This window comes from Callorhinus ursinus, unplaced genomic scaffold, assembly GCF_003265705.2.
Source record: "Callorhinus ursinus isolate GAN/ISIS: 27379988/994484 unplaced genomic scaffold, GSC_fseal_2.0 scaffold39, whole genome shotgun sequence".
NCBI lineage: Eukaryota > Metazoa > Chordata > Mammalia > Carnivora > Otariidae > Callorhinus > Callorhinus ursinus.
The window spans coordinates 18,018,087-18,043,949 of NW_027397101.1; the positions used below are offsets into that span (position 1 = coordinate 18,018,087).

At 38.4% G+C, this 25,863-nt stretch overlaps 1 protein-coding gene across 8 annotated transcripts in view; it reads left to right on the top strand.

Annotated features, from left to right (window-relative positions):
* The window catches only part of CCDC171 (coiled-coil domain containing 171), a 316,432-nt gene that overhangs the window by 85,522 nt on the left and 205,047 nt on the right, over positions 1–25,863 (top strand). For 7 of the 8 annotated variants that reach the window (XM_073880818.1, XM_025887898.2, XM_073880822.1 and 4 more), the window contains 3 exons: positions 6,492–6,630; positions 19,804–19,906; positions 21,826–21,894. In XM_073880818.1, the coding sequence (XP_073736919.1) occupies positions 6,492–6,630; positions 19,804–19,906; positions 21,826–21,894 (311 nt within the window). The remainder of the gene's footprint in view (positions 1–6,491; positions 6,631–19,803; positions 19,907–21,825; positions 21,895–25,863) is intronic. The other variant, XM_073880819.1, reaches the window with a different exon arrangement.

Here is a 25,863-nt window from a genome sequence, read left to right on the forward strand (position 1 = left end):
AACCCAGCACCAAATGACAGAGGCATTTAATTTTATATTTGCTGAGTGGTAATAATTTTTAATTAAAATTGTGACTTTATCAAATTAGCTTGTACATAGTCTAAAAAATAAAATAGCCCTGCAAGGTCAACAGTTTCTTTCCCCTTGCTCTCTACTACCTGTTTCCACTCCCTTGAGGCAACTGCTTTTAATTCTTACTGCTGTTTCTTCTGATGTTTAACTTCCTGTTTCTGAATAACATGCATATCCTGCCATGTTTTCAATTTCCACTGTTAGATATTATCTGTCCCCCCCGCCCCCCCCGCCGCTTACTTATTATCTCTATTGTATCCTTCTCCCACATGGCACAACTTATTCCTCCCCTCCCCCCTCCTTTCTTTGGGATTCTATTTTGGGATATTTTTTCTATAACTTATTTTTCTTGGCAAGTCATCTTTATTTTTCTTCATAGCACAGTTTATTATATTCTTTGTTGTTTATTGTCTTTCCTCTTATGTGGACAGGAACTTTGTTTTGTGCATCGCTCTCTCCCAATGCCTAGAATAGTGCCTGGCACATAAGAGCTGGTAAATAAAGATTTGCTGAATTATCAAATGAACGAATAGTTAGTAATTGCCTCATTTTATTTTATTTTATTATTTATTTATTTATTTTTAGAGAGGGAGAAGGAGGGAGGGGAGAGGGGCAGAGGGAGAGGGAGAGAGAGACTCTTAAGCAGGCTCCACACCCAGCACAGAGCTGGACATGGGGCTCAATCTCACAACCCTGAGATCATGACCTGATCCAAAATCAGGAGTTAGATGCTTAACCAACTGAGCCACCCAGGTACCCCAGTAATTGCCTCATTTTAAATTGGATTAGTTTATATGCACCAATCACTCAGTTACTCTTAAACTCTCTTAACAGGACTGAACAATCCCTCATTATGTTCCTATACCTCAGCATTCTATCATTTTAAGTTTCTTGTAGGAGACATCCATCCTGGACTCTTCCCTCTATCTTCTCCTTCCTGGACGAATTGTTTTTTAGGCTCCCTGCCACTGTCATCCCTAGGACTTCCCATCACCATCTTCCTTGGGATGCCCTCTGCTTCTCTTCTATATTGGGTCTCTTGTTGCTGGTCTCATGCCTTCCTCCCTGTTTGATTTACTCCCTTCTAGGGCAGCTTCTTGAGAAATTCTGCATCAGATGAAAAATTTTGAAATTTGCATTCTGAAAATGTCTTTATTTAATCTTTTCTCTTTTTTCCTAGTTCCCTTGGGTATTCATTAAGTTCTAGTGTCAAGAGGTCTAAAGTTGTTTGATTCCTGATCTTTTGCATGTGGTCCATGTTTTCCACTGGAAACTTGTACAGAGTGGTCACCAAGTCTGAAAACATGGGGAAATATCTAGAAATGGTTTACTGATCTTACATCATAACACATGACAAAGTAATAGTGTATATATATTTTCATACTCTTTGGATACTAAGATTTTCTCTATGTTCCCAGTGTTCTGAAATTTCATGATGATGGGCCTTGCATGGATTGGTTTTTTTTCATTCATGTTGGCCCACTCATACAGCTCCTTCAATTTTAAAGACTCAAGTAATTCATTTCTAGGAAATTCTCTTATATTTATTACTTTGTTGATTTCTTTTCTTCTGTTTTCTTTACCTTCTCTTTTTTTGGAATTTCTATTATTTATATGTTGGGATTACTGAATGTATTTGTTATCTTTTCTCTACTTCAATCCATTTTTATTATTTAGTTCTACTCTCTGGGAAGTATATATATTTAAGTACTCTACTTTGGAATATCCTTGATCCAAAGGAGAATATACAAAACAGTTGGCACTAGAATTGTCTGTGTTCCATCCTAGAGAAAGGAATGTTGACTTTTGAGAGTAAGATCATGTGCCATTCAAGAATTAGCTCTTTATTTGATTATAGCCAGAAGTAGTGGTAGATTTGGTTATTGCATCACTTTATCTCCTGCATTACAGCTTCAAAATCATAGGAAACAGGTCTACTATGCTCATCAGGAAGAGCTGAGATTAAAAATAGTAACAGCCCTTTAATTTGAATTAAAATTACCCATTGGTGGATTATCTACAACAAATTTTAAACTGAAATACTTCTAAGCTGCCTTTCATCAGATGTCCGTACAAGAATGTAAATACAGTTTAATTCCAGCCTGAGCAAAATTTAAATAGGAAGGCAAATCTTTTGAAAAGGATTTCATGTGGCAGGGGATGGGGGAAGCTAAGATGTTGGATTAGCAGGAGGACCTTAGGCTTGCCTGGTCCCTCAAACGCAGCTAGATAAATGTCAAATCATTCTGAATACTCAAGAAATTGATCTGAAGACTGACAGAACAAACTGCACAACTGGAGGGAAAGAAGAGGCCACTTCGTGGAAGGTAGGAAGTGCGGGGATGTGGTTTGGGGGAGAAATGGATTGCGGATGCTGTGGAGGGGAAGGAGCCCTGGTCATGGAGAAAGGTGAGTGAGAGAAGAGTGTGCAGGGAAATGCACAAGGAGAATACTTCTCCAAAGCCATTACCTGGGAAAATGAGGGGGGCTGAGTTTTTGCAACCAGTGGGACTCAAAGACTGGAGTTTTAGAGGTCCACAGTGTGGCTGGTGTGGAGCCCTGAGGGTGCTACAGTGCTCCTGTGGAGAAGGCAGCCAGGTAACCTAGGGGCAGACGGTGTGATCTGAGGATTGCCTGAGACGCACGGGGAGAGAAGGTTTCCCCTTCTTGGAGCACATCTAAAGAGGTGACATCGCCTTTCTGGGGATGAAAGTGCCAGTGGCTGCCGTTTTTCTCCCCTGCTCCTCAGCATAGGTGCAGAGACACCTGCTGAGGGCGGCTAACCTGTACACTGGCTCGTTAGTGTGTGTTCTCTGCTCCTGTGCTCTGGTGTGACTGTTCTTCTGGGTCAAACCTACAACAATCCCAGCACAGCAAGACCCTCCCCCAGAAGACCAGTGCAGGTCCCTGCCAGGGTCCTTAAAGTTTGGAATTTTAAAATTCAGCCAGCTTGGCAGTGATAGAACCCATAGTGCACTGCACTGCTCCAGGTGGGCGAGCAACCTGGACACAGACAGTGTGAGCCCCACTGGTTGCAAAAACTCAGTTCAACAAGTACAAAAAGATTGAGATCATATCATTCATGCATATTTTCCAACCACAACACTATGAAACTTGAAGTGATCCACAAGAAAAAAAGACCACATTTGTGGTCTAGAAAGACCACAAATACATGAAGGTTAAAGGAGATCCTACTAAAGAATGGATGGGTCAACCAGGAAATTAAAGAAAAAATTAAAAAAAAAACATGGAAGCAAATGAAAATGAAAACACAGTGGTCCAAAACCTTTGATGTAGCAAAAGTGGTCCTAGGAGGGAAGTATATAGCAATACATGCCAACTTCAAGAAGCAAGAAAAATCTCAAGCAACCTAACCTTATACTTAAAGAAGCTAGAAAAAGAACAACAAATGAAGCCTAAGGCCAGCAGAAGAAGGGAAATAATAAAGATTAGGGCAGAAATAAGTGATATAGAAATAAACAAACAAACAAAAAAAGCCCAGTAGAGCAGTTCAATGAAACCAGGAGCTGGTTCTTTGAAAAAATTAATAAAATGGATAAATCCATCACCAGACTTATCCAAAAGAAGAGAAAGGAACCAAATAAATAAAAGCACGAATGAGAGAGGAGAAATAATAACCAAAACCACAGAAATACAAACAATTATAAGAGAATATTATGAAAAAATTGTATGTCAATAAATTGGACAATTTGGAAGAAATGGATAAGTTCCTAGAAACATACAAACTACCAAAATTGAAATAGGGAGAAATAGAAAAATTGAACAGACATAACCAGCAAAGAAACTGAATCAGTAATCAAAAATCTTCCAACAAACAAAAGTCCAGGGCCAGATGACTTCGCAGGGGAATTCTACCAAACATTGAATGAAAACTTAAAACCTATTCTCAAACTATTTCAAAGAATAGAAATGGAAGGAAAACTTACAAACTCATTCTATGAGGTCAGCATTACGCTGATTCCAAAACCAGATAAAAGACTCCATTGAAAAGAGATCTACAGGCCAATATCCCTGATGAACATGGATGTAAAAATTCTCAAGAAAATACTAGCAGATAGAATCCAACACTAAATTAAAAGAATCATTCACCACGATCAAGTGGGATTTATTCCTAGGTTGTAACGGGGGTTCAATATTTGCAAGTCAATCAACGTGATACACCACATTAATAAGAGAAAGGATAAGACCCATATGATCTTCTCAATAGAGAAAAAACATTTGACAAAGTACAGCATCCATTCTTGAGAGAAGTCCTCAACAAAGTAGGGATAGAGGAAACATACCTCAACATAATAAAGACCATATACGAAAAACCCACGGCTAATATCATCCTCAGTGGGGAAAAACCGAGAGCTTTTCCTGTATGGTCAGGAACAAGATAGGTATGTACATTCTTATCACTGTTATTTAATCTAACCACTTCTTTCACTGGAAGTCCTAGCTTCAGCCTTCGGACAATAAAAAGAAATAAAAGGCATCCAAATTGGCAAGGAAGAAAGTCAAACATTCACTCTTTGCAGATAACATGATACTCTCTGTAGAAAACCTGAAAGACTCCACCAAAAAATTGCTAGAACTGATACACGAATTCAGTAAAGTCTCAGGATATAAAATCAACATTCAGAAATCTGTTGCATTTCTATACATGAATAATGAAGCAGCAGAAAGAAAAATCAAGAAATCGATCCCATTTACAATTATACCAAAAACCATAAGATACCTAGGAATAAACCTTATGAACTTTATAAACTGTAAAACACTTAAGACAGAAATCAAAGGTGACACAAAGAAATGGAAAAACATTCTGTTTCTCATGGATTTAAAGAACAAATATTGTTAAAATGTCTATCCTACCCAAAGAAATCTACACACTTAATATAATCCCTATCAAAATACCACCAGCATTTTTCACAGAGCTAGAACAAACAACCCTAAAATTTGTATGGAATCACAAAAGACCCCGAATAGTCAAAGAAATCTTGAAAAAGAAAAATAGACCTGGGGGCATCACAATTCTGGACATGAAGTTCTATTAAAAAGCTATAGGGATCAAGATAGTGTGGTACTGGCCCCAAAACAGACATAGATCAATGCAACAGAATAGAAAACCCAGAAACCCAGAAATAGAAAACCCACAACTGTATGGTCAACAAATTTTTGACAAAGCAGGAAAGAAAATCCAATGAAAAAAAGATAGTCTCTTCAACAAATGGTGTTGGGAAAACTGGATAGCAACATGAAAAAGAATAAAACTGGACCACATTCTTACACCATACACAAAAATAAATTAAAAATGGATGAAAGACTTAAAAGTGAGACAGGAAAGCATCAAAATCCTAGAGGAGAACATAGTCAGTAACCTCTTTGACATCATCTGTAGCAACTTCTTTTTCTTTTTTTAAAAAAAAAAGATTATTTATTTGAGAGAGAGCGAGAGCAAGCCCCTCCATGCATGAATGGGAGGGGCAGAGGGAGAGGGAGAGAGAATCTCAAGCGGACTCTGTGCTGAGCACAGAACTGGATGTGGGGCTCGATCTCACAACCCTGAGATCACGATCTGAGCTGAAACCAAGAGTCAGATGCTCAACCTACTGTGCCACCCAGGTGCTCCATATGATTTCATTTATATGTAGAATTTAAGAAACAAAACAGATGAACGTAGGGGGAAAAAAGAGAGGGAGACAAACCATAAGAGACTCTTAACCATAGAGAACAAACTGAGGGTTCCTGGTGGGAGGGGGAGGTGGGCAGGGGAATGGGTTAAATGGGTGATGGGCATTAAGGAGAGCACTTGTTGTGATGAGGACTGGGTGTTGTATGGAAGTGATGAATCACTAAATTCTACACCTGAAACTAATATTACACAGTATGTTAACTAAGTGGAATTTAAATAAAAACTTGGAAAAAAACCCAAAAAGTAAAGAATTTCATGTGTTTTCACAGTGAATGTGAATGATTTTTGATGATTCTTTCTTTTGGATTTTCCATTCTCCATCACATTAGTTCCACTTGCATGGACATTCAGGAATAAAACATTTGTTCCGTTTCTAATGTTATAGTTTAATTTGAAAATTGTTTGATAGAAACTGTTTTCTGTCTTGAACTATGGTGGGTGGGTTTTGTTCATCAAAAATAATGGTGAGACCAAATCAACACTAACCAAATCGATTTTGTTTATAACCTTGGGCGTAGTAAAATATCTGCTAATGAAAGGGGTGAGGTATTATTCCTTTAAAGTCTTCCATTTAAGACTATGCAATCCTTTTTGTTTGAAAAAAATGAGAGGTGGCCTTTGGCACAAAAACATGATAGATAATACATCTGCCAGTTACGTTAAAGCATTATAATAGGACTTATAAAACCATATTTGAAAAATCTGCTCTAACACTTTTTTTTAGATTAGAAAGAGAGTATGTCTCCAAAAACAAGAAACTAAATGAAGAGATCGAGGAACAGAAGAAAGTAATTATAGACCTTTCAAAGAGACTCCAGTATAATGAAAAAAGTTGCAGTGAATTACAGGAAGAACTTGTAATGGTAAGGATAAAAAAGAAAACCCTATGGCAATTACTTTATTGGGTCAAATTTGATGTTTAACAGGTTCCTCCCCCCACTACATGCCATGAGATAATAGCATGAAAGTAATTTTAGTGCCATTGATACAAAATTTCAAAACCAGAGATACTGATTACAACAAAGATGTATCTCATAAAACCTCTCTTCTTTAGAAAAATGGGGAAAACTAATTGAATTAGTGAAAACGGAATTATAGACTATTTTAGAATTTATTCAGGGGTTTTCCTTCCTTCCTTCCTTCCTTCCTTCCTTCCTCTTGCTTTCTTGCTTTCTTTCTTTCTTTCTTTCTCTTTCTTGGTGCATTGTTACCTAGGTGAGAGAGGGATCAGGGTTTATAATCAATAGATCTAATGATTTCAAAGACTCCCTTTTGTAGTCATTTTGTACCTGATCATTTTGTTTCCATTCTCCAATAATCCAGCTTTCACACCATCACCACATTTGTCTTCCTGAGATATTGATCTGATCTTGTCATCCTCACTTTATTAAACAACCATCAATGTCTCCTTGTTGTTTTCAGAATGAAGTTCAGCTTCTTGCCGTATAATCTAAGGCCCCTTTCTTTGTGGCTTCATGTTAATTCTTCCAGCTTCTTCTGTGTCTACTGTCCTCTCTCTTGCTTCAGCCCCTTAGTACCCCCTTAGGGTACTCTTGGCTTCCTAAACACATTGTATATTTTCGTATCTTCTTGCTTTCGTTCAGGCTGTTCATTTTTTTGACCCACATGGACTGAACTGCTCCTTTTCTTTTGTTCCATTAGTAAACTCTTATGTATCCTATAATGCCCTGCTCTGACAGCTTGCAATCTGCGAAGCCTTCCATGATTCCCTCTTTCCCCACTCTCCCATCCTCCTAGTCAGAATTTTGCCTTTTCCCAACTTTGTGTTTCTTTTAAAAAATTTTTTTTAAGGTTTTATTTATTTATTTGTGAGCAGAGAGAGAGAGAGCACAACTGGGGGAGAGGGGCAGAGGGAGAGGGAGAAGCAAACACCCCACTGAGCAGGGAGCCTGACATGGGGCTCAGTCCCAGGACCTGAGCCAAAGGCAGACACCTAACTGATTGAGCCACCCATTCGCCCCCCAATTTTGTGTTTCTTTCATACTTAGCATCTTCATCATAGTTTAGCATAACATTCACCCAAATCTGATGTGTATTATCTCTCCCAAGAGATTGTGAATGCATTGAGGTTAATGTGATTCATTGTACATACAAAGATTCCATTATAGTGCTTGCCCCCATAAACATTCATTGGATGCATGTATTTGGTTGATGCAGCACACTGCTATTCTGCAGTTTGCTGGGAATCCCAAGAGGGAGGGCATGGCATCTAGAGTAACACCCCGTGTCTTCTTTGTCTTATCCCCACATGAATCCCTTCTGTAGAGACTTGGCTACTTCACTTTCAACTCTTAGTGATATCAGTTATTGAAGAAAACGAATATTTTTTCTCCCGTCAAAAAAAGATGGACACTCCGGGTTATACTAGGAAGTGGTGGCCAAATCACTGCTGCCCAGATGGAAAGGTTGTGATGGGTTACAAATTAAACTCTATCCCTTTCAAATGATCTAATGTTATATGTAGTCTTCATCCAACCCAAGATACTCAATGTGTTCTGATTCAGGGACTGATATTGTTCACTGTTGGTTCCATTTGTAGTTTGAGTACTTTGGATGTGGAGTTTTAGGAGGTTTGGGGTCTCTGTTCATTGCCTGTCCACTCTTAGGTGCTACCTAAATTTTACGGGCTATCCTACCTCTTGACTCCTGGCTCAGGAGGTGAATCAGTGGTGGAGAAAAACATGTCAGAGCCATTGAGCTGAGTCACAAATTTGGTCTTCTTGCTTATAGACCTGTATTTGGAAAGTTAGCCAGAGTTATAACTAAGAATGCCACAGGGGAGACAGTCACCAATATAGGTTGCATGAATTCATCCTAATTTGGCCTTCTAGCATTCCAGTGACTAGATACAAATAAAAGAAGATTGGCTTAATTCACCATGGAGGGTACTGTGCTTGGTGATGAAAAAATTTCACTTGGTGCTAATAGGTTTTTCTTTTTCAACTTTTACGATTTGGCACCTTGGTCTGAAATAAGGCAAGTTGCAGCTCATGGGCAACCTCTGTTGGCTTGTTTGAGCCTCATCCTATGAAGCACTATTGTTCTGATCATAGTGTGAAAGATTGAAGACTAATTGTTTCTGCAAAACTTGATGGATGTTGCAGAACCGTGAATAATAGTTCCTTGCTGAAGAGCTGATGATTCAGGTTGCACCTAAGTTGTTCTACAGTTTTATATGCTTTAACCTAACTATACTTTCCTATTTTTCATGTCTCTTAAATCCATAGCTTTATGTCATATTTTCCTCCATCTTTGTTTCTTTGCTCCTCTTTTTTCCCCCCATTCCTTATAATGAGCTTTCTAACTTGTTCTGTTTTCTGATTAGAACTGTTGTTCTCTATCACTTTACCTGGCCATAATATGAAATCTAAGAATTATTTAATGAAATTTTATTTAATGAAAATCCTGTTACTTGACATAGTAAGTACAGTGTTTTTCTTTTTTATAAAAAATTCATCTAGCACTTTTCCTAAATATTTTTTTTGTACATGTCCTTTATTTTATTTTTTTTTCCAATAGATTAGTGGCTTTGGGGTGGGGGGAAAGTTTTTCGAAAATTTTTCTCAAAAGAGAAATCTGTCAAATTAAAAATTTGGAACCATAAAAAAATCGAGTTTTTCTAATTTTGTATCCTTAAAGCTGGCTATTATTATATTTGCTTTGAATTCATAATTGGTTTTGACTGAAGAGAAAATGACTTAATAGGAAGCTTTTACCTTTTGCTTTTGGAAATGAAACTGTTTTAATGACATCTCACGATCCCATGTACTTCAGTGTGTCTTTCCCACACTTATATTTCTTTTGAACATAATGGTTTAAGCATTTTATAGAATATAGATGGGAAGCATAAATTACCTATGGATAATTTTTCTCTCCCTTTGAGGTAACAGCTTGTTTTCCAGTCTAGGTCATGTTCATGGTCATTACTCAAGTTTTAGTCTTTATTTTCTCTGTTGCATTGCAAGAGAAAATTAAAGCCACTTTCCTCTCTAGGTTTACTAGTGAGATCAAGGGGTTATTAATAATTTGCAAAGACTTTAGGAAGTTTTGAGACTTAAAAATAATAGTTGTATAACTTAGTATAACTAAGTGTGCGACTAAGCTTTTTAGAGCTGGGAGGGGGTCAGGATACATGAGGTGTTAATAAACCAGTTGGAAAGTGATACCTCCCCTGTTTTGGGAGATATAATACAAATATAGAACATAATTTTGGAAAGGTCCAAACTGAGTATGTTGAGTCCCTTGTTTGTATTTAAAAAATATAAACCCAGACTGCTTTTTAAAATTTTATTATATTTTTTTGTGTGTGTGTGTCTGATCTTACAGACAACCTGTAAAATTTTTTAAATTTAATTTTGTTATGTTATGTTAATCACCATACATTACATCATTAGTTTTTGATGCAGTGTTCCATGATTCATTGTTTGCGTATAACACCCAGTGCTCCATTCAGTACGTGCCCTCCTTAATACCCATCACCAGGCTAACCCATCCCCCCACCCCCTCCCCTCTAGAACCCTCAGTTTGTTTCTCAGAGTCCATAGTCTCTCATGGTTCATCTTCCCCTCCGATTTCCCCCCCTTCATTTTATTATATTTTAAAGATTTTATTTATTTGAGAGAGAGAGGGGGAGGGAGGGAGAGAGCACAAGCATTGGGGTGGAGCAGAGGGAGAGGGAGAAGCGGGGGCTTGATCCCAGGACCCCAAGTTCATGACCTGAGCCGAAGGCAGACACAGCCAACTGAACCACCCAGGTGCCCCCAGATGACTTTAATTTTACTATTATATTAATGAAAAATCTCCTATTCAATGTATGGGTTTGAAAGATATGATTGGTAAATGAATGGCATGTTGTTATTATATTTAAATCCATAGAATTAATAGAATTTAAATAGAGGACATCTAAAGATTTAACAAAATTAGTTTTGTGTTCTGTTATACACTATCGAATTTGACTTTAAAAAGTTTTGATTAAAATTGAACTATTAATTTCATAATCTATGAATTTAATAATGATTTAATCAACTACTAAATAAAACTGACTTTCTAATTTAAGTTGCTTAGTGATTATGCTTATTAAAGTCCATCAGAGGCTCAACATATCCAGTTGGGTCTTTTAGTCATTACTGTGAGTATTTATATTTGCTTCTCTCGAAGCAGGGGAGCTATCATTTTAAAATTGGTATTATTAGGATTTGCTTTGTGCTTTCTACAATGAAATTTTTTTAAGTCCATCATTTCTTGAGATTTGTTTTTCTGCCACTCAGTAATATTTAGTTACAGCTCTAGGAGAGACCATATATTGAAAAGGGAATTCTAGTTCTCATGAGGTTTTGTTCAAAGAATATTTTATTCTCTAAAGAACTTGTGATTGAAAATGGTCAAGTGTATGTTTTTTCCCTATACTTTGGGGATTTAACTGATTATATAATACAATGATTGCTAGCATTAGATAAGATTTTGGAAAGCACTTTGATTGCTATACTTTGTGGTAAAGTTAATGTTTCTTGATAATATTTTTGCTTCAAATGATTTAGATTTGCTTTAGAATGACATGTCTCTGATTTTGCGGGAGGTATTCAAAACTTAGAGGCTAATAAATATTCTATTCTTATTTTTTACTAAAAAATAGTTGATTCCTCCAGAATAGGAGTAGTATTTGTATATGAACATTATTTTTGCTAATATAAAAATCACTTTCTGTCTTTCTTAGTGGCCCTTAAAAATTTATAACTATTAAATAGTACTCACCAAGTGTGTATATGTGTATCTGTGTGTTTAAACGTTCATTATATGGCTGGCTTTCTAAATTTATAATGTGGGCATAAAGCTTTTTTAGTAAGCTTTTTGAAATTTATGTTTTCCTCTTTTTTTGAAATTTATTCTTATATAAATTATTAAGTTTTGAATATTCGATCTCATCTTTGACCTGGAAAAAAATAAAATGTGTGTGTGTGTGAGAGAGAGAGAGACAGAGACAGAGAGAGAAATAGAGAAAGAGATGTTTATCTGTCAACGTCCATATTCAGACTGGAGAGTAGCATCTATAGAAAAATAAACTCATTGTAAAGCCACATAAGGGAGGATGGCATTTCATCTTACGATATAAGCAGTTGGGACTGCAGAATACTGACATCCATGGAAGGAGCATAGGCAAGCAAAACAAGGAGGGAAAGAAATAGTAAACTTTTATGAAGAAGTAAGAGATATTAGTTATCGTTAATAGGATTGAGGGAAAGCTGCAGTTAGGAATGACCATGAAAGCTGACCAGATCAAATGCAGTTCAGCTGAGCAGACTCCTTGTGTCCTACAAATGCACTGAGTATGTAATGGCTTTTAGGTGCAAGTGCAAGATATGATGAAAAGGTGAGACCAAGTATGTGATGCTGATTATAGGTTCGGATGCTCCCCCATTTTTACTCAGAATTCCTTCATCATGGCTTAAAATATATTTGAATCAAAGATTTTAAAGCTTACTTGAGTTAAAAAATGTTCAGAAATTATAAGGATTATGTATCGCTGCTACAAAAGTTCAACCTATGTTTAAAGTGCAAATTTCATTTAAAAAACTTACTGATTAAATGAAAGTATTTATTTTTTTACTTATTTGTTTTTTCTACTCTTTTTAACCTTATTAACAGTGTCCCTTAACTAATTTAACTGTTATTTAGGGCTTGAGTCAACTTTTTCCACTGCAGATGAGCAGCGCCCATTTGCCAATTTCTAGATAGAAATATTTACATAATCTTTTTATATATTTCTTCAAGAGCTGGCTTTAGAAATTTTTATTTACATGCATACCCATTTGTGATATTCATGTGTAACCATGAATAAACCATGAGTAAAAAAGTGAGGGATGTGTCTTTGTAGGGTCAAAGAAGGATATGAAAGAAACAAAGAGAATGACACATTAGATTAAGCCAGAAACTCATTCACTGTAGCAGTGTGTGAGATATGGTACACCAGGGTGGAAATATAATGTAGGGCTTTGTCATCTCATTGTGCTTTCTGGTTGAAGGTATTTTATAAACAAGCTTGACTCCTCTTAAAATACATTAAGATCTGTCAGTCACACATTTTTCTGTACTTTCTTTGAATATTTTTATATTTTTAGTCTCCTGTCTACACTGGTTGTAGATTCATTATGACATCTAAAGTAGTCCTGGGTTCATGGCGAGTAATCAATAAATGTTAATCTAAACATCATCTGGTTACCCAACAGAGCATAAAGAGGCTTTTATTGCTAGGGTAACAAACTCTCCATGTGGATTATGTCCAAGGCAAAAAGAAGTGGGTCCTTTTATCCTACAGGTTTTTTTGAAAGATTTATTTATTTATTTTTATTTGGTGGGGGGAGAGAGAGAGAGAGAGAGAGAGGAGAGAGGGGGGGGGGGGGAGAGGGGGGGAGAGAGAGAGAGAGAGAGAGAGAGAGAGAAGAGAGAGAGAGAGAGAGAGAGAGAATCTCTAGCAGACTCCCTGCTGAACGCAGAGCCCAACTTGGGGCTCCGGGGGTTCAACTCCAAGACCCTGAGATCATGACCTGAGCCAAAATCAAAAGTTGGTTGCTTAACCAATTGAGCCAGCCAGGCGCCCCTTGTCCTATAGTTTTGCCTTTTAAACTTCTGTGGATGTTTAGAATTATAGAATTTCTTAAATCAACAATGTAACATTTAACTTAAACCTACTCTTTATGTCAGATGATAAAACTTGTTAATCAAAAATTAGAAATTTAATATTTTATTCTTGCTTGGCATTTTCTTTTCAACCCAACAGTTTGTTTACTTAGCAGATAAATTCTGTTTTCATTCTAGAATTTTTTTGCACATCAAAGAACTATTAAGAGAACCAACAGCTTTGGGAATAAAATTGAAATATGAGTGCAATCCACATTTCAGAAAAGTCCAATCACTTTTGCTATGTGAATGAAGAGTGAAAACTTCATTTATAAAGCCAAAATGATTTATTGGGAAGAAAAATTGTCAACTGTAAAACAATGACAGTTTTTCTTGTCAGTAGTTGGTTAATAAACCTAGTTATTAAATCTAAGTTGAATCTGTATTAAAAGACTATTAGCCAGATATCTTTGTAGAAAATTATAATACTGCTAATTATGAATATAATAACAACTTTTAGGTGTAGTTAATTCTTTTTAAGCCTTGTCATTCAAACCTCTTCTTTATTTTTTTGAAAAATTTTACACTAGTTAGTGTTTCCTGGCTAATTTGACATGAAATTTGGTTTTATTTTTTAAAAAATTTATTTTTTTTTAAGATTTTATTTACTTATTTGACAGAGAGAGACACAGCGAGAGAGGGAACACAAGCAGGGAGAGTAGGGGAGGGAGAAGCAGGCTTCCCGCTCAGCAGGGAGCCGGATGCAGGGCTTGATCCCAGGACTCTGGGATCATGACCTGAGCCAGAGGCAGACGCTTAATGACTGAGCCACCCAGGCGCACTGAAATTTGTTTTAAACTGTAATGGTGTTGAAATTATAACTCATCTTTTAGTCAGGATTGAGCCCTATACTTGAGAAGAATTGTTGTTGACTAGGAATTTAACTGAACCCTTTTATTAAGCTCACTCCAAGTACGTAATTTGTCTGGCTTTTTACATTTATATTTCTGTAAATTTTTAATCCCTTGATATTAATGAAGACTTAGCCTCATTCGACATATATTTTGGAGACAGATTGATCTGGGTTTCATTCCCAGCCCTATCTTATAAGAGTTGTGTGACCTTTAGTGATATTATCCTTCTGAATCTGTTTGCTCATTTGTGCTAATAATCTTGACTGGGCAGGGTTTTTGAGGAGAATTAAAGATAGTATGTATATATATATATATATATTGAAGTAACAGAGGGGAATTTTGTGTGTGTGAGTTTGCATGTAACTTGTGAATATGATGCTGGCGTTCTTTTGGAGATATAATTATGTGATAATACTAGGAAAATACTGAATAAGAAGACCTAGGACACTAAACCTTTAGGATATTAAAACATATTATAAGGAAGAACCTCTGGAATGATGGTATAAGGAGCTTGGTGAACTCTCTACCTAGCAAAACAATAATTTCACTGATGAAAAATTAAAAAAAACAACAACAGTCATATAAAGCTCTGGGAATTGTCCCAAGGGCAAAGGAGAAACTATCATTTAAGTAAATCTACTAATCATCAAAATTAAAAGACTTTAAAGGACAGCATCAGAAAAATAAAAAGCTCACAGAATGAGAGAAAATATTTGCAGATCATGTATCTGATAAAGGAATTTTATTCAGGATATATGAAGACCTCTTATAATTTAATAATAAAATCCACTTGAAAAGTGGACAAAAGATCTGAGCAGAGACTTCTCTAATTTTCAGTAAGAGCCATGAGAATCTGTGGCATTTGAGTGATGTTCTGTTCCATAATCCCCTTTGCACCCTGCTCCCTGTTACAGAAGCTGTACCCTGGGCGGCTGTAGCCAGGAAGATGGGCGCTTCCTCTCTCCTTGGCTTTCAGTCTGGGGCTATGTTTTCTTCCTGGGAGAGGCAAACTGCTGGAATATCTCATCCCTCAGAGTCCTGTGTTGTGGCAATTCTATTCCAGGCAGGCCTGGGTGAGAGAACCAGATTGCTCTTCCTCCACCCAGACCTCACTTGTGATGTAGAAGCTCTACCCCAGTCTTGGCAGGCCAAGAAAATTGGGTCCAACTGCTCCTGTCCCAGAAGACCAGGGATTGCAACCCCCCAGTGGCTACTTAGAGAGCAGAATTGTTGCTGTGGAAAAAGTGGGTCTCCACCCCCAAGTCCAATGCAGTGGCATAAGTGTTCTGCCCAGGAGGAAAGGCAGGCTGGTTTTAAGGGGAAAGAGCTTACTTGGACTAGAGAGTGGAGAACACATTGAAGGTCATTGTGGAAAACAAGACAAATCTTGGTGAAGAGCAATTAAGAGCAACCTGGTACCTCTATGATAGAATAAAATAACCCGGAAGCCAGAAGTTTAGAAGAGAGAACTAGAGAAAGAGACAGCCAAGAGGAGCCCTCACGGGGTCACAGTTGAGTGGGGGGGTTGGGAAGGCTGTGTGCATGTGGTAGGCTACACCCATTCAGGAGCAATCAAAGCAGGATGTGGGGCAGACCTGAAAGCATGCCCCAAGCTACATGCAGACGCATCAACAGAGTGGAAGCCTCACTGGCACAAGGGCCTTACACACAATCAAAGACTGACTGAACCTTAAATAACATACCACAGTCATCCCTAACAGTCTGTCAGGCTGTGTGCATGCCCACGGACCCACCGCCCTCTTGGGTGTTAACATAAAGTGAGGTGTGGTTAAAGGAGATTGCTGTGAATAACAAAAGACATCCCTTCCACCTTTATGACTCTGAAGTTATTTCAGGAACTGGGAACAAAACTAAATATTATAATAAAAGATGGACTTGTGGCTCTTAGAAAGGAAATTACAAGGGTTTTAGGAGCTGTGTGCCAGGAACCATGGATGAAGACCAGATCTATATTTCTTACTATAAATTAAAATATCACAATATGCCAAATCAGCGTTTTATTTTTTTTAAAGATTTTATTTATTTGAGAGAGAGAGAGAGAGCAAGAGAGCACAAGCATGGGGAGCCGCAGAGGGAGAAGCAAGCTACCCCCCCCGCCCCGCCCAAGCAGAGAGTCGATGCGGGGCTTGATCCCAGGACCCTGGAATCATGACCTGAGCCGAAGGCAGACGCTTAACCACCTGAGCCACCCAGGCACCCCCAAATCAGTGTTTTAGAGATATAAATTATCCCAGAGTTTTCACATAACTGGATATACATAAAAGGAAATAATATAACTAAGACCCTGCCATATTGCTTATATTAAACAAATTCTAGATTGATCAAAGAACCATAAAAAAGTGAAAAAGCACTGGAAGAAAAAGAGAATTAAGTATTTTATAATCTTGGAGTAAAGAAAGTCTGACACAAAATCTAGAAGTTCCAAAACAAATTATTGATAAATTTGATCACTTAAAAAAATTCAATTTTGTTTTTATGAATATAGCTGGAAGGCGAGTGACAAATTGGCAATAATGATTTGCCACATGTATGACAAAGGGATTTTTTCCATAATTTAGAAAGGACTATTGTAAATCGCTAAGGTTAATACAGACAATGTAGTATAAAAATACTACAGGAGAGGGTGTTATGAACAAACAATGAATCATGGAACACTGCACCAAAAACTAATGATGTAATATATGGTGATTAACATAACAATAAAAAAATAAAAAAAAATACTACAGGAGAAAAGGTACAGGTGGCTAGTCAACATATGAAAAGATCCTTAATCTTAGTTAAAATTAAAAAATGCACATTAAAATAAATTGATAATGCTTACCATTGGGGAGATATTGAGAAATAAGTACTTATACTGTATGTGGTAGTGTACATTGGTGGGACTCTTTGGAGAGCAATTTGGTAATAATTGTCTGAAAATAGGTGTACATACCCTTTTACCCATCAAATCTATTTCTGACATTTTATTGAGTAGGTATACTTGCATGTTTATGCAAAGATATACGAGCACACATACAAGGATGTTTATTGTACTATTATCACTAATAGCAAAAAATACTGTAAATTTTAACAGTAGTGGACTGGTTAAATTAATTAATGGTACGTCTAAACAATGGAGTACTCTGAAACTAAAAAATGTGATGTGGAATGATGTCAAAGGCAGAATAAGAATAGAAAAGTAAATTATCTAGCAGCATGTATATTATGATCCTATTTGAATTCAAAATTATACATATGTACTATATATTTTATATAAAAACTGTGATTTAACTATTGCTTTTGATACTCGTTTTATATAAAAGCTGTGATTTAACTATTGCTTTTGATACTCGGTATTTGGCTAGGTTCTGAGGATACACTGAGGAGGACAAAAACCTCACCATATCTCCCCTCATGGAGCTTAAATTATATGAGATGGACACTAATAAAAGACGATTCAAATACATGTAGAACCATGACTGTGATAATTGCTGCGAAGAATCTAATAGAATTGATATCGTCAGGGAGGTGAAGTGGATAGCTTTTCTGAAAAATGTGATCGTAGAACAGACATCTAAGAAAGCATTATTCGTTTTATATGTTTTAAGGATATAATTTTGTCCTGTATTATCTCTTCCCCCATTTCTTCTGGATCTATAAGTACTCTTTCACTAGTGCTTTCACCTCATCGGCTTTTAGAGATATTAATTAATTAATTTGACAGAGAGAGAGAGAGAGAGAGAGAGAGAGCGAGTGCGCAGAAGCAGGGGGAGCGGCAAGCAGAGGGAGAGGGAGAAGCAGGCTCCTTGCCAAGCAGGGAGCCTGATGCAGGACTTGATCCCAGGACCCCAGGATCATGACCTGAGCCAAAGGCAGATGCTTGACTGACTGAGCCACCCAGGCGCCCCCACCTCATCATCTTTAGTTTGAGTTTCTCATGTACTGAAAAAAACAAAACAAAACAAAACTCTTCTTCAACCTCATTCTTCTTTCCGGTTACTTCCCTTTATTTCTCCTTCCCTTCTTACCAGGAAGGGGTTGTCTAAACTTCTTATTTCCACTGACTTATCTCTCACTCACTTAGGACAAAAAAAAATTCAGGCTTACTGCTTCTTCAACCTATTCCTGTCTGAGTTATAACAGATTTCATCAAGGTCACCAAAGACCTCTAAGTCCATTGAACACTTCTTAGTCTCCATTTTGCTTGAATATTCTGTGACATTGGACATAATTGACAATTCTGTCCTTCAAATGTTCTCAGTTTCCATGACACTATACTTTTCTGTTTTTCTTCCTCTTTTTTCAATCTGCTTTGCTGGTTTTTTCTTTTCTAACTTTTTAAAAATTATATTCAGTTAGCCACCATATAGTACATTATTAGTTTTTGATGCAGTGTTCATGATTCATTAGTTGCGCTCTGGAGTTCCTTAAGGCCTTGTCTTAGGCTCTTTTCTCTTCCTGCCAAACGCTCTCCAGGCAAGCCTCAGGTAGTACCTGTAGGTGATGCCCAAACACATTCCTGACTTCTCTTCTGAGCTTTGTACCATTATGTCCAGCTGCATCCCATATTTTTCTATTTTATTTGTTCTTTGTTAATTCGAATATATTTATTTAGGACCTCTTATTTGCCTTGCATTGTGCTGGTACTGGGAGTGTCTTAAAGGTATTTCCAGTGGAATGTGATTGAAACAGAATTCATGATTTTGTACTCTCTGCCAAAAACAAGCAAACAAGTAAATAAACAAAAACACCCAAAATAAGACCTTCTCTACCACCATTGTTCTCACTGTACTACTGAAATCTGCCAGTTCTTCTGGCCTGGAGCTTGGGATCACTCTTGACTCTTCTTTTACCTGAGCATCTACCCAACCTCATCAATTCTATCCCGTCTGATCCAATTAAATCTAATCCAATTTAATCCGATCAGTGTAGTCTAACCCAATGCAGTGTCACCAAGGGCCTGGCTGTTCCATCTTCTAAGTATTTTGCCCCCTACCCCGCTCCCGTTTCCTTTGCACAGCCCAGACCCTAGCCCCTAGCCCACACTACTGTTATCTCCTGAGTAGACCTCTGCGGTTCCTTCTGTGTGGTCATACTGTATTCACTTTTGACCACCATCTGGCAATTTGCCACATACTGCAACCTTGATCTTTTAAAGTATTTCCTAATTCCTCTTTGTCTCAGTTTTCTTATCTGTAAAGTTGGGATAATAATAGCCCTTCCCTCTTGGATTGCTGTGAGGATGAAAAGGATTATTATGTATAAAATAGTGCCGGGCACTAAGGCCTCAGTATATTGTTACCGAGACCTTATACAGAGTTACAGTAAACCAAGTAAAAGGTCTGATTAAGATAGAAGGAGGTTTATTAATAATGGATTTGAATGGAGTAATTTTTAGCTTGTTAACTGTGCTGTATATGCTCACACAAATCTGCAGCTCCTATAATACGTGACCTTATTATGTGTAATTGTTTTCTTAATTAAAAGGCTAAGAAGCACCAGGCCTTTCTAGTAGAGACATGTGAAAATAACGTGAAAGAATTGGAATCGATCTTGGACAGCTTTACTGTGTCGGGCCAGTGGACATCAGGTTAGTTGAAGGTATAAAATGACAGATGCATCTGTCAACGTTCCAAAGTCACTACATTTTGGGAATTCTGCAGATGCCTCTTACAGTCCCTCATCTCAACATGTTTCGATTTGATGACATGTTAAGAGCAGTTCTCACAGCAGTCAGTTGGCCTAGCTGGCTGAGAAAGGGTGACGGAACGTGAACCTGCTGTTGTCCTCCCAGAACTTGATTTACAAGTGTTGGGGTCTGCATGATTGGACAGACAAGGGCTCACTTGCTGTGTTCTGAATCCAACTGAGAAAAAAGTCCTTACAGTATACCTGCAAGGGGAACAGATGTTTCCATCAAACTGAGCCAAATTCTGAGGCAACCTTCAACAACTTAAAGGTCATGCATTCAAAAGGTTATGTAGGACACAGCCTGTAACACAGTGAGTATGCTAAGCTGGTTTTCTCCTTCACTTCCTAGTACCACACATAGACTCTCGAGAGAAGAGTGCTTAGGTAAAACGTTTTGGTTTTAGTATTAGCACGGTTAATAAGATAAAGAACTACAAAAATTGTATATTAGGTAGGCATATTTGGGGAACTAGCAGAAGCACTAGCTGGTTAACAAATACTGTCCATGATTGCTACTTCCTTAATTTTTTGCTATTATCTGTTTTTTTGGGTCTATTTTTATCCTTCATACTAGTTTAGCAGTCATTTCATGAAATGAACTTGTAACTTTTCTTAAAATTTAAACTTTTACCCGAAGCATTAGTGTTTTGTTTTGTGGTTTGTTACTGTGGAAAGACCAAGGTATATAAGGGTGACATAAAAAATATAGAATCCAGTGTTCAATGATATTTGCTAAAGCTTTGGAGGATAAAATTTTCTTTTGCAACGTTACTGTTTTATTACTGAGATGTGTCATTGCTTAACGGTGTTAGGAACTTTAAAAATTGTTAAATTATTATCATAGTATATCTTATACTTCAGTGTTATTTTAAGTACTTCTTCAGAGCTGAATTCAAAAAAATAAAAATAATGCCACATCTCTTTTGAATTTTAAAATGAAATAGTTGATAAAGCAACTCACAGGCTATTGCTAAGCCTATAAAAGACTCTTAAAGTTTTTCTTTTTCTTTTCATCGTTTAGTAACCATCCTTTTTAAACTCCTAGCTTCCCATATATAGGCACAGCCTATATATTATAGAGAAAGTGTTTCTGGAAAAGGGACTGTTAGGGTGAATTAGTGATTTTTGTATTGCTTTGGAGTGGTTTTTGTTTCCATATGGTACTGGTTATTCACTCTTTCACCCACCAAGAAACATTCTTCTCTGATCTGTTTAATGGAAGCCCAGGGCCAGAGTGAAATCACGTCCCAAGCAGGTAAGTGTGTCAGCCAGCGTGCCAGCAGGAAGAGATGGCACTCTCTGAAGAGAGTTTAATCAAGATATTTATGGAAATGTGGACAGGATAAGAGAACCAATAAGATAGGATAAGACAGGGGCATTCAGTTGGCTAAGCATCAGACTCTTGGTTTCGGCTCAGGTCATGATCTCATGGGTCATGGGATCAAGCCCCCCATCAGACTCTGCGCTCAGTGGGGAGTCTGCTTGAGATGCTTGCCCTCTGCCCCTCCCCCCACTCGTGTGCGCGTGCTCTCTCAAATAAATAAATCTTAAAAAAAAAAAAAAGTAGGATAAGACAGCAAGAACAAGCCCGAGTGGAAAACCAATACCACGCCTGAGCCTACAGCGTGCAGTGGAGGGCACGTTGTCACCATAGTCCAATACGAGCCACAGTTGTGGAAGAGGACCTGCCTGACGAGAGCTATGGCTGCTAAAAAATGGGGAATGCACTGGAGCAGGGGGAACAGACGAAATAAATACCCTGACATTCTTTTCTTCCCTTTTTCTTCTTTCTTCCTCCACCCTCTTAATCTCCTGCAGGTGCACTCACTGTCCAAATCCAACCGGAAGGCAGAGGGCAGAGGAGCCCAGATCATGCAATCTGTAGAGGTCAGCCTTTACAAGTGAAACATTGTTTGTTCAAATAATTTAACAAAACCTGTCACTTCTGGAAATACCTTGATGACATTCTTTTCTGATGAACTCTTCAGAGTGTGCTGTCTCTCTTCCTGCACCCGGGCTGCTTAGGACCTGATTTCCCTCTGGCCCTGGGCTTCCACGAGACAGCCGTGTAAAACCCTAATGGACTCCCTTTCTGCTTACAGTCAGGGTGGGGTTTTATTACTTCGTGGAGGGCTATAAATAATATGCTTCATTGCTTAATGTTTTATGGAAGAACCTGCACAGTTAAGATTGTCTGCCATGGCTGACAAGGCCTGGCTTCACTCCACGAAGATGAACAAATATTTTGTTCCTCACAAATAAAGTCATGTAAAAACTTACCCTAAGCTAACTTACCTTGTGGGCCTGTGTGATAGAAACATGTATACGGGGCGCCTGGGTGGCTCAGTCATTAAGCGTCTGCCTTCGGCTCAGGTCATGATCCCGGGGTCCTGGGATTGAGCCCCGCATCGGGCTCCCTGCTCAGCGGGAAGCCTACTTCTCCCTCTCCCACTCCCTCTGCTTCTGTTCCCTCTCTCGCTGTGTCTCTCTCTGTCAAATAAATAATATCTTAAAAAAAAAAAGAAACATGTATACATCTCACAGTATATATGTTTTTGAGAAAAAGTCTATTTCAAATAGGAACGGGGTGTTACCATGTGATGATAGGGCAGCCTTAGAATTTGTTACAGAATTAATTCAGTTACCTCCAGAAAGGTTTTCCAGAGGGATCCTCGGCTCTGCAGAATGGCCAGTACGCAACAATGCTTTACTTCCTTTTATTACCTCTTCCTACCTTTCAGTTCAAGATAGGCTCTGTATCTACTCCCCAATTCAGGAAAAGCAATCCATGGTAGATGGTTACAATTTTTGGTTTTTGTTTTTACTTGCTTTTTAAAATGGGATGAATGAAAATTGTTTTCTTGGATGAATTTTAGTCCCGAGCTGATCATAGCTGCCAGCTATTCTCTTCCCCATCTTCTTCAGCCTTGGTGGTCCTCCACGGTAAATGTTTGTGAAGCAACAGTAGCCCCCCCCCCCCTTATTCTTCGCGTCACAGATGAGGCAAAGTTTCGGTTAGTGTAAGACCTTCAGGAATTTATTTACTTAGAGGATTTACTGGGATTTTCTCGAGGGTGATCAGTGTGAGAGTTCACACCTTGTTTCCTAGTGCTTCCAACACTGCTCCCTCCGACTCCCGATCTCTCCTTCCACCCTGCTCCCCCTGCAGTCTGTTTTCTGTAGCCACCAGAATGATCATTTGCAAACCCAAGTGAGAGCATGTTATGCCTTTGCTTTAAATCTTCTTGGGCTCTGCATTTCACTAAGAGGAGAAGCCAAAGTGCTAGCAATGGCTTGCAAGACCCTACGTGGTCTGCGCCTGTCCTTTATCACCCCTCCGACTTCCCCTTGTCCCTCTGTCTGTTTCGGCCCCTCTGGCCTCCTATTGTTTCTTGAGCACACCGAGCATGCTCTTGCCTCGGGGGGCCTTTGTGCTGGCCATTCTTTCTACCTGGAAAGTTCCTTACTTAGATGTGTCTGCATGGCTCTCTCTCTCATCTTTTTATTTAAAACATTTTTTTAAAAGGTTTTTTTATTTTTTTAAGTAATCTCTGCCCCCAGTGTGGGGCTTGAACTCACAACCCTGAGATCAAGGGTCACATGCTCTACTGACTGAGCCAGCCAGGCACCCCTCTCTTGTCTTTGAAAATCTATGCTCAGATCTCACCTCCATGAAGCTTACCTGCTACTCATTCCCATGCCACTTGTCTCACTACCCCTTTCCCTTTTCTGCTCTACTATTTTTCTTCCCCGAGCACTTACTGCTGTCCAACATTTCTAACACACTACATGGTGCATTTATTTTATCTGTGTTAGTCAAAATTCTCTGAAGAAACAGAACCAATAGGATAGATATAGGAATGGCTGCTGTGGTTATAGAGTCTGGGCAATCCCATGACTTGTCGTCTGCAGACTGAAGACCCGGGAAAGCCAGTGATATAATCCAGTCTGAATCCAAAGACCTGAGAACCTCGCGGCTCCCGGGGTCTGAAGGAGGAGATGGAAGACCCAGCTCAAGTAGAAAGAGAATTTGTCCTCCTTCCACCATTTTGTCTGTGATGGGGGGATAGGGAGGCAATAGATTGCCTCACCACTCTGGTGACGGCAGATCTTTACTCAGCCCACTGATTCAAATGCTAATTTCTTTCAGAAACACCTTCACAGACACACCCAGAAATGTTTGCCAGCTATCTGGGCATCCCTTAGCCCAGTCAAGTTGACACATAAAATTAATCCCCACAATATCTAAGTTCCATGAGGGCAAGAATCTTTGTCCCTTTTATTTACTAATGTTCTTTAAGCAGCTAGATCATTCCTTGCATAAAGCAGTCACTCGGCAAATATTTGTTGAATATTAATGAATAAAAGTGTGGATGAATTAATATCAAGTCAAAAGTCTATTTTGCATTTTAATTTTTGAGGTTATAAAGGTAGTCATGGAGTCTCCTTCCAAATTATAGCAGCCTTTTGGGTAGCAATCCATATGGAGTCATCAGGAAGATTGACCTTAAGTGGAAAAGATGTACAATCTTACATGGGCCATAGAAATGCCACCTGGATTATCTACTATCATTGGGCAAGATAGTCTCAATTTGCTTGAACAGGGACATTTATTTCCTAGTTCTGCTTCCTACTGAAATTGAAGCACTACAGCTGTTCATATCTCATTTCTTTTCTGGTGAAAATTCTTCTAGTAGGATGCGTATGGGGAGAAATCCTTTCCCACTTTGAGCCCTTTCTGCCTAGAGTGTTTCTTCTAATACAGTTTCACCTCTGCCTGAGGATGTTAGCAAACACATAGAATGTAACTTTTCCTTCCTTAGGTTTGCGAAAGAAAGTTTTTCTTGTGGCTCAGTCTTGGATCCTCCTCAGGGTGGTTGACTTTCGTTTTGACTGAGAGCCCTCTGACCTTCTTCAACCTTTCCCTCCTTGAGGAAATCATTTGTAATACTCTAGAGGTATTCTTTTTCTTTCTACTGGAGAGGACCCTGGGAAATAATAGCAACAGCCTTTGATGCCTTTAGGTGTATATATATATATATATATATATCACCCAGGAATTGGGCAGTCTCAGGGACGGCTCTTAGGATGATCAGGACAATAAATTGGACTTTTCCTCTCCTCTCTCCTTCTTTACTTCTTTAATAAAGGACTGTGGTCTAGATCTGATATCTTCCTGAGAATTTTAATTGTTCTTGTGAACCTCGTGGCTGGTACCTTTTAACTGGAGATTTATGGGTCACTGAGAAGCTGAGGATGCTTATAAGAGTGGCACACAGGCCTCCTTCGGTGTCATTTGCCAAATTCTTCTAGCTTACTTCTCTCACCTCCCAATCCACTTCTCGCTTACTTCTTTCACCTCCCTTACAAACCAAAATTGGCCTACTTCATCATGCTCCTTGTTTCAGTTTGCAAAATCCAAGGAAGTGACTTCAGTAAGAGTGCTCGACATCCTCTCATGGGATCATTAGTTAATCGCACAATTTTGAAGGCTAAGGAATCCAACACCTGCAGTTGGGAAGCTGGAGATGCAGGAGGACTGATGGTATAGTTCCAGTTTGATTCTGAAGTGCTGAGAACCAGGAGAGCTGCTGGTGTTAAGTTCCAGGTGAAGTCTGAGTCAAAGGGCAGGAGAAGACCAATGTCTCAACTTGAAGACAATCAGGCAGAGAGAAAGAATTCCTTCTTAGTTGGCCTTTTATTCTATTCAGACCTCCAGTGGGTTGGATGAGGCCCATCTGCTCTGGGGAGGGTAGTCTTCTTTCTCAGTGTGCTGATCCAAATGTCAGTCTCATCCAGAAACATCCTCATAGACCCATCTAGACAAAATGTGTAACTGAATATCTGTGTCCCAGT